The sequence below is a fragment of the Abramis brama genome (genome assembly GCF_963993115.1).
Source record: "Abramis brama genome assembly, chromosome: 2".
Classification (NCBI taxonomy): Eukaryota; Metazoa; Chordata; class Actinopteri; order Cypriniformes; family Leuciscidae; genus Abramis; species Abramis brama.
Window position 1 is genome coordinate 32,875,247 of NC_139964.1, and position 9,937 is coordinate 32,885,183.

The window sequence follows — 9,937 nt, forward strand, 5'->3', positions numbered from 1 at the left end:
AAACACATATTTGAACATTATACATGTTTATGCTTGGTTAAATACAAACTAAAAGAGAGATTATTTTGCAATCATAACTCCATATAACATCACCAACCAATGTTGTATTAAGTGTCAAATAAAATTTAAATTTTAAACGTTGGCGTATATATATATATATATATATATATATATATATATATATATATATATATATAAAGTAATTAAGCCATATGATCACATGGATTGCAAATTAAAACCATAATATTTTTTATAATTAGGATTGGAATTATATAACTAAAGTAAATAAGTAAATAACCTGTGAGATATATTTCTATGTTTCCATCCCACTATTCTTTCATTTTTCAGTCAGCCAGCTTGGGTCAGCTGGATAGGCAGGCCATATGATAAGGGGTGCCTCATTTTTGCCAGATTTGTTGGTGCATGGGCTGAAGAAAGGATATAAAGTCTCTGTAAAGGAGTCTGTGAGGGCAAATATCAGTGACTTTGTCTCTGCATTATAAAAGGACAATTGACCTTTCTCATAGTCCACAAACACGCCGACACTCTGCGGTTGTGGGTTTACGTTTATAGGCGTTGGTGGTTCTGTGCGAAAGACATATTCATTCTTGTCACGTAGACTTAGGAACCAAAATCCATTAGCTGGGTTTGCGGCTATTTTTCCTTTCCTGTTGATAGAGCGGCTGGCAATGCCCAAATCCCAGTCCGTCTTCTCACCCACCAAGACCTCCCAGTATTGGCAGCCAGAGCTGATACCTTGACGGCCAAGTACACACACCACACGGTCAAACCGTTCGAGTGTGTCTGGCACCATCTGGTAGCGGTCACTGCAGCGCACCTGTTTACCATCCTCAGAGATGATCAGACGTGGATGGGCTGTGTCTCGATCTAAGGTCACGTCCACTGAGCAGAGAAACAGAAGAGTTGAAAACACAGTGATTGCAGGAATACAAATGAAAGTGGGGACATACATATTTAGAGTATCTTATGGTGTGCAGAGAATAAAAATGATATCATACTTGCATATTCCGGCATTCTCCACACTTCTAGTTAGAGAAAAGCAGAAGAAAAATATTAATTTTAAAATAAAACAATTCAGAATTAAGTGGCTTTGTACAAGACTTACTACAGAGCCACCCTAATACACTACTAAAGTTTGGAATAATAAGAATTTTTAATAGTTTTGAAAGAAGTCTTTTATATTCACCAAGGCTTCATTTATTTGATGTTATTTATTACAATTTAAAATAACTGTTTCTAAAAAATGTAATTAATTCCTGTGATGCAAAGCTGAATTTTCAGCATCATTACTCCAGTCTTCAGTGTCACACGATCCTTCAGAAATCATTCTAATATGATGATTTGCTGCTTAAGAAAAAATTCTTATTATTGTAACGGTCATCAGCTGGAGTGCCCTCGAGAACCACCAGAGGGCACTCCATTTCAGATTGTCATTTTCCCTCACAACTACATTTCCCATACTCACTGCCCGGACTCATCATTACTAATTGCATTCACCTGTGTCTCATCATCCTTGTTAGTTTCAGCCTATTTATTCCTTGTTCATTCATTCAATCATTGCGAAGTTTTGTTTAGTGTCACACTGCAACTCTGAGCGGTTTTCCTGGTTTTCTTGTTTCTTGTTTCTTGTTTCTTGTTTCTTGTTTCTTGTTTCTTGGTTTTCGGATTTCTTGCCTGTTCCTTGGATTACTCTCTTGCCTCTGACCCCTGCCTGTCTTGTTTTGTTTTTGTTTGTTTGTTTGGACTGCCTACCTGTGTTTTGACCCACTGCCTGTTTATTGGATTACGTGTCTGGATTGCCTCTTAATAAAAGCTGCATTTGGATCTACCTTTGAGTCTTGGAGCAGTTCATGACAGAAAACTTCGCCCACACAGATCCAGCAGCCAAGTAAGACCCAGACCCATCATGAATCCAGCAGCACAAATCATGCGTCTCCGTCAGGGAGACCAGCCCATAGAGGAATACGTCATGGACTTTTTGGAGCTGGCTCGCTTGACCTGTATGGACGAGTTATGTCTGATGATCTTTTTTCGTGGAGGACTATCCGAGCCGCTTAGCTCCGTAATGCCACTTTATCACCCTAGCTGGACTCTAAAGCAGTATGTTGACTTGGCCCTGCAACTGAGTGGCTCAACTTTTTCTGTGGGTTTCACGTCTGCCGAGCCTGAGCTTCACGTCATGCCCACTCTAGTGTTGGCAACTCCTGTGCTAACTTCGCTCACCAGCGCAGTCACACCAGAGCCTCATCCCGCCATGGCCTCTGCAGAGCCTGAGTCTCTTCACGTCAGCCCTGCAGAGCCTGCGTCTCTTCACGTCAGCCCTGCAGAGCCTGCGTCTCTTCACGTCAGCCCTGCAGAGCCTGCGTCTCTTCACGTCAGCCCTGCAGAGCCTGCGTCTCTTCACGTCAGCCCTGCAGAGCCTGCGTCTCTTCACGTCAGCCCTGCAGAGCCTGCGTCTCTTCACGTCACGTCTGCCCGTCAAGGGTCTCGTCCCGCCGAGAAGGAATCTGATCCTGATACTGAGCCTGAATCTGTTCCTCTTTCTGCGCCTGTGTCTCCGGACAAGATGGCCGACTCCGCGCCTGTGTCTCCGGACAGGATGGCCGACTCCGCGCCTGTGTCTCCGGACAGGATGGCCGACTCCGCGCCTGTGTCTCCGGACAGGATGGCCGACTCCGCGCCTGTGTCTCCGGACAGGATGGCCGACTCCGCGCCTGTGTCTCCGGACAGGATGGCCGACTCCGCGCCTGTGTCTCCGGACAGGATGGCCGACTCCGCGCCTGTGTCGTCGGACAAGATGGCCGACTCCGCGCCTGTGTCTTCGGACAAGATGGCCACCGCATCCTCTGAGCCTGTGTCTGTTCCTGTTCCTGAGCCTGTTCCTGTTCCTGAGTCGGTGTCTGTTCCTGTGCCATGGTCGCCTGCAGGGTCATCTCCGCCCTGGCCGCTTGAAGGGTCGTCTCCTCCCTGGTCGCCTGCACTGCCTGCTCCTCCCGGGTCGCCTGCACAGCCTGATCTGCCCTGGCCGCCCGAAGTGTCGTCTCTGCCCTGGCCGCCTGAAGGGTCTGGTCCGCCCTGGGTCCCTGCACAGCCTGCACAGCCTGCTCCGCCCTGGTCGCCTGCACAGCCTGCTCCGCTCTGGCTGTCTGTGCAGCCTCAATCTCCAGGCCCTCTTCCATTCCACGGGCCTGGCCCTCCATCCCACCCCCGAGTCCGCCTCCACTCCACCTCCCTCCTAGAGAATCATAGGAGTGTCTGGAAGCCGCTCTTTAGAGGGGGGGCTATGTAACGGTCATCAGCTGGAGTGCCCTTGAGAACCACCAGAGGGCACTCCATTTCAGATTGTCATTTTCCCTCACAACTACATTTCCCATACTCACTGCCCGGACTCATCATTACTAATTGCATTCACCTGTGTCTCATCATCCTTGTTAGTTTCAGCCTATTTATTCCTTGTTCATTCATTCAATCATTGCGAAGTTTTGTTTAGTGTCACACTGCAACTCTGAGCGTTTTTCCTGGTTTTCTTGTTTCTTGGTTTTCGGATTTCTTGCCTTTTCCCTGGATTACTCTCTTGCCTCTGACCCTGCCTGTCTTGTTTTGTTTTTGTTTGTTTGGACTGCCTACCTGTGTTTTGACCCACTGCCTGTTTATTGGATTATGTGTCTGGATTGCCTCTTAATAAAAGCTGCATTTGGATCTACCTTCGAGTCTTGGAGCAGTTCATGACAATTATCATCAATGTGCTGCTTAATATTTTCAAAAGAAACTACCATTAAAAAAAAAAGTATTTTAAATATATGTAGTTCTTTTGAACGTTCAATTTATTAAAGAATCCTGGAAAAAATATAACGCTTTCCACAAAAATATTAAGCAGCAATAACTATCTTCAACATTGATTATACTAACAAGTAAGATTTCCTCTGATTCTGTCAAAAGCAAAAGCAGTGTTTTATGTGAAGGTATGATAAGTTAAAGGTAGCCTGGGAAAACCCAGACAAACTTCCAGCAAATTTAGATTTGCTCTGCAAGTAGTCTGGCAAAGAGGCCATTCAAACCGATTTCTAATCCGTCCAAATCGAGGCACCAATCAGAAACGTTGAGGCGGGCTTTACACAATGACGATCGCTCTGATTGGTTTTAGGTCTATCCAATTGCACCCAGAGGCATTTGAGCGACGTCCGTTGGTGAAGCGCACCAACTTTTAAATGCATTATTATATTCAAATTGCAAACACATGAGGACAGTCTCCATGAAAGACCCACTGGCAGATGAACGTGCTACTACATTTCTCTCTGAAACGGTAGGAAATTAAATTCGATTTAATAGAGGATTTTAACTGTGACAAGATGATTGACAGGGTAGTTTAAGTGACAGGATACACGCGACAGATCCATCCGATAAAGATGAAGTAGTATGTCCCAAAGCTTGCCTACGTTTTTGCTACACATTCAAAAGTAAATACCTTTTCTTCACAAAAAGAGCACATACTTTTATGGCGTAGTGTAACTTAGGCGAATTGGGACGCAGCATATGGCTTTACACGATGACGATCGCTCTGATTGGTTTTAGGTCTATCCAATTGTGCCCAGAGGCATTTGAGCGACGTCCGTTGGTGACGCCCCTTTGGAAATGAGTTATTAATGAAGCTTTGCCAGACCATAACTCAGTTACTACTGAGAATGGTCTGGTTTTAACCAGGCTATAAGTTAAGGGATTAATTCACTCCAGAATTAAAAATTCCTGATAATTAACTCACCCCCATGTCATCCAAGATGTTCATGTCTTTCTTTCTTCAGTCCAAAAGAAATTAAGGTTTTTGAGGAAAACATTGCAGGATTTTTCTCCATATAGTGGACTTCAACGGGGACCAGTGGGTTGAAGGTCCAATTTACAACTTCAAAGGGCTCTACACCAGTGGTTCCCAAACCTGTCCTGCCGGCACCCCAACACTGCACATTTTCTTTGTCTCCCTAATCAAACACACCTGATTCAACTCATCAGCTCATTAACCCATGTGATAATGAGCTGATGAGTTGAATCAGGTGTGTTTGATTAGGGAGACAAAGAAAACGTGCAGTGTTGGGGTGCCGGCAGGACAGGTTTGGGAACCACTGCTCTACACGAACCCAGCCGAGGAATAAGGGTCTTATCTAGCGAAACGATTGGTCATTTTCTAAAATAAATAAATAATGATAAGCTTTTTAACCACAAATGCTCATCTTGCACTAGCTGTGATTCGCCACACATTACGTAATCACATTGGAAAGGTCACGCGACTCATGCGTGACGTAGGCGGAAGTACCGACCCAGTGGTTACAAAGCGAACATGCGAAGGCCAAGTCAAACGCAAGTCCACACTTGTAAACACTGGGTCGGTACTTCTGCCTACGGAACACGTAACCTTTCCAACTTGATTACGTAATGTGTGAAATCATGGACGCGCATCGCATAGCTAGTGCAAGACGAGCGTTTGTGGTTCAAAAGTATATTAATTTAATATAAATGTAAACTTTTCGCTAGATAAGACCCTTATTCCTCGGCTGGGATCATGTAGAGCCCTTTAAAGCTGCATTGAAACTGATATTTGCACCTTCAACTCATTGGTCCCCACTGAAGTCCACTATGTGGAGAAAAATCCTGGAATGTTTGCCTCAACAACCTTAATTTCTTTTCGACCGAAGAAAAAAAGACATGAACATCTTGGACGACATGGGCGTGAGTAAATTATCAGAAAATTTTAATTCTGGAGTGAGCTAATCCTTTAAAACCTTCAAAATGTTATGATACTCTTGGGGAGGATGTACTGCATTTACACATACATTTATTTATCTTGCAGACACTTTTACCTACAAATAATTTGTCATAAGATCCAACAATATTCGTAGTACATATGTACTATGAATATTGTTGGATCTTATGACAAATTATTTGTAGGTAAAAGTGTCTGCAAGATAATGTTTTTAAGTTTAAAGTATAAACTAGATTAGTTGTAGATATTAACCCTGGCTTTGAAAAATGGACTATAATGTAGAAAATGCAGTTCTCGGTAGTGACATTACAACTTTTTTATGATTTTGCTGAAATTGGAGTGGATGAGGAAAAACTATCAAAAAAAGTGAAGAAAAAAAAACGTACTTTGTTGATATATTTCCGGTGAGTTTTCCGTGGAAGTGTGCAAACCTGAAAGTACAACAATACATACCATGAACATGACTGAAAACAGTGATATGTGCATGCAAAGAAAAAAAAATGCTCTTAATATTTCAATGGTTTTAAACAAATAATGTTTGGTGAGGTGAAGCATCTGAAGATCTATTGAATCAAAGAAGATGTCCTCATTTTATTCACATGAACCATATGCAAAGTGAAATACCTGAGTGTGCATACAGTATGATGTATTTGATGTACATGTTAAAGAGCATTTCAGGAAGGAACTTTCTCTTACAGATCGCTGACAGTCTCCTGAGCCTTTCCTGAGCCTCCTCCACCATCCGAGTGACATTCCTCAGCACTGCCCCTGCAGTGGGGTCAGGGGTCAAGGCCACTTCTTCCCAGCTCTTTGTCACAGGTAAACTACTATAGGCTGGATATGTCTGAGAATAAACAGCAATAAATAAAATACTGGTTACATATTGGGATATAAAATACAAAACGAACAACACAATTGACTTATTTAAGCTTTAAATAAAGGGTGAATATATAGGACAATTTCTTGACTTTCATTAACTAAAACATTAAAGTCTGGATTTAAATGAGACCTTGAAGAAGGTAAGAGGATCTTGGGATTGGGTTAGCTGGTTGAGGTTGCTCCATCTTTGTTTAAGTTCTGAGATCTCCGTCTGCAGCTCACGTATGAAGGCCTGAGAACGAAGTTCGGCAGCCCGCTGTCCCATCTCCACCACCTCCAGAAGTTCAGCCTGGGACTTCTCGACAGCTTTCATCAACTCAGCAAACATACTCACTGTTCCTACTTTCTCTTGCTTTGCATTCACCTTATAGTAAGTAAATGAGAAAATAATGTAGCAGAAAACCAGATTAGAAAGAAAGACAATTATGAGAGTAAGGAAATGCTGAAGTATAAATAAATTATTTAAAGGCATAGTTCACCCAAACATTAAAAATGCTATCATCATATACTCACCCTCTTGTCCTTTAAACCCATATGACTTTCTTCTGTGGAACAAAAATTTTATATTTTGAAGAATATTCACATACATCTTTTTCACACAGCAACAGTTAATGCTGACCATGACAGTTAAGCTCCAGTGACGAAAAAAAAAAAAAAAAAAAAGGTTTTTGGTCTTTTGAACAATACAGATTGGTTTGTGCAAAAAACAGTCTAATTTTTGGTCTGTTCCTATCACAAAGCTTGCGTGGCTTTGCGAAGGCTATCACATTTACTTCTGTTCAGCAAATTTTCATGGGTGAAAATCAGTCAATTAATAACTTTTAAAAGGGCACCGCCCCAGTGACAACTTTTGTACCATGAGTGTAGGGCTTAAAATTTACCATGAAATCAAAAATAATTATTTTTTTAATGGAAAATCTAAGTGTTTATTATAAATGATTTATCTATGCATATCATTACTCTATTTTAAAAATCATGTGCCCTCATAATCTTTAATCAAAATAACTTGACATCTCTTCTCTGATGACTTGTTTACTGGTCCGAGGGCGGGACAACCTGTCACTCACATGACATCACAGGAATAGTACATTCCAACCATTCAACGAACCAATCAATTCAAGATGGAACAAATCAAGTCCCGTCCTACATGAAGCCGTTTCACTCGGATATACGTCACAATAGGAAAGATATGACAATAGCAACTTCCGTTTCATCCTGACTTTAACAGAGGTCATCACAACAAGGTCATGTGAAGATTCTTCAAAAATTCTCCTTTTGTATCCTATTACATAGGATAAAAACAGCATATGTGTTTGAAACAAACATGAAGGTGAGTGAATAATGACACAATTTTCATTTTTGGGTGAGCTATTCCTTTAAAACACTATATGACAAAGATGCACACACTTGAATTTCTGCAAGTGATGTTTGGATCTCCTCCATCTTCTTCTCTCTGACTGAGATCAATCCTTGTAGCTCCACCTCCAAGATACGCAGCTGAGACTGAGGAGAGATACAAAATGATCAAATGGACACATACACTTATAAACACTGATACTGAGGCTGAGCCCTACCTCAATATTAAATTCTCACACTAACCTTCTTAATATTCATCTCTCTCTTGGCCTCCATCACAGAATGCCCGTTATGTTCCCTCTCTGCGCATATAATGCATACACATGTCTGATCAGTCTTGCAGAACAGCTCCAAACCATAGCCATGTCTGGGACACTGTGGCCCATTGGAACCTGCTCCACTAAAGTTTCTTTTAGGTGTTGTGGCCGGAGGGAGAGAATGAGCATCAGGGGATGCCAAAGGCTCTCTGGATGATGTTCTTTGGAAGCGGCTCTTCATCTCTGGCAGTAGCCCACTGGGTAGCTCTACCAGTCTGAGCTGCCCTCCAGGCTTCGCTGCAGAGAAAGGGTTGGTGGGTAAATCTGCAGGTGCACTTCTGGGCGCGCTCATCGTGGTCTCCGCCATCCGCTTAAACTGCTCTGTGATCTCCCTGAGCGTGTGATTGATGTGGAGCTCAGGGCGCTTGCGGAAGCTTTCCTTGCACAAGGGACAGAAGCAGCTTTTTCCCTGGCCCTCCCAGTAGGAAGTGATACATGATGAGCAGAAGCTGTGGCCGCAGGGTGTGGAGACAGGATTGGTGAAGACGTCTAGGCAAATGGAACAGGTAAACTGCTCCTCTGACAGGAATTCACCAGGAAATGACATTGTATATCTGAAAGCATACAGACTGATTGAAAAACACAAAAACATGCAGATACACTCAAACACGTACACCATTGTTACATAAATAACTACTATACAGATGTTTGTTTTACAAGTTTATAATTTATGCATAGAAAAATCAGTGTATATGAATTCTCAAAACTTCCTTTCATTTTGGATTCCTTTAAAGTGAATGTTTACCTGTCAAAAACAGTTATTATAAACTATTGCTAACTGAAATGTTGGAATGAAGTCAGACCAGCTACACACATACAACAAAGCTGATGGGAGCAGCCAACTTACCATTACATAATGTTCAAACGATCGAATAAAACATACTGTCACAAAACCCAAGACCAAGAAAATACTCTGACGTGCTCTTAGAACACCATTACATATGAGTTTATCTTAAATGAAAATTAGCAGCCAATTACATGCTTCGTGAAACTTCCTATGCTCTATAACACTGTAGGGCTGCTTCTGACAAATGTACCTCATTAAGAGCATGTAAACAAAAATAATAATAAAAAAATAAAAAATGAATAATATAAATAATGCTGTGTTTACAAAGTAATTGAAATCACATGATGTCAGTGAATTGCATGTCATCATTTAGACATTCAGACAGGAAGGATATGTAAGGTAGAACCCAAACTTACAAAAACTTTACATACAGACACAGATGAGTATATGGAAATATAATCTAAAAGACAAATTCACAGACGTAGATACTCCTTCAAAAACTAACCTCTTGTCTGTCCGTGTCTTTTCCCGAATGTTTTTGGTTTTTTGCCTCAGTTCTCTTCCGCTCCGTAAGTGGTGTATAATACACCTTCAGTTATGGAGTGGAGACCTCCTGGAAACAGGTGTGTCCGCATACCAACAGGCAAACACACAGTTAAGTTATTCAATACACGCACCTGGCTGCCAATCCGACCAGTCAGACAAGTGCAGCTTTTTAGTTTTAGAGATTTTAAGACTCTGATTTTCATCTACGTTTTAAACATTTCTAACATTAGGACTGACAAATGCTGTCTCATGAGAACGGGGTGACAGCACTCAGAATAG

At 41.9% G+C, this 9,937-nt stretch overlaps 1 protein-coding gene across 1 annotated transcript; it reads right to left on the minus strand.

Moving 5' to 3' along the window:
* Positions 1-258: 258 nt before the first annotated feature.
* Positions 259-9,733, minus strand: btr01 (bloodthirsty-related gene family, member 1). The gene is made up of 8 exons (XM_084101282.1): positions 9,618-9,733; positions 8,252-8,879; positions 8,060-8,155; positions 6,783-7,016; positions 6,470-6,617; positions 6,160-6,204; positions 1,020-1,046; positions 259-903 (listed from the first exon to the last, which is right to left on the minus strand). The coding sequence occupies exons 2-8, from the start codon at positions 8,870-8,872 to the stop codon at positions 338-340; spliced, it is 1,737 nt and encodes a 578-aa protein (XP_083957408.1). The 5' UTR covers positions 8,873-8,879; positions 9,618-9,733; the 3' UTR covers positions 259-337.
* Positions 9,734-9,937: the final 204 nt, after the last annotated feature.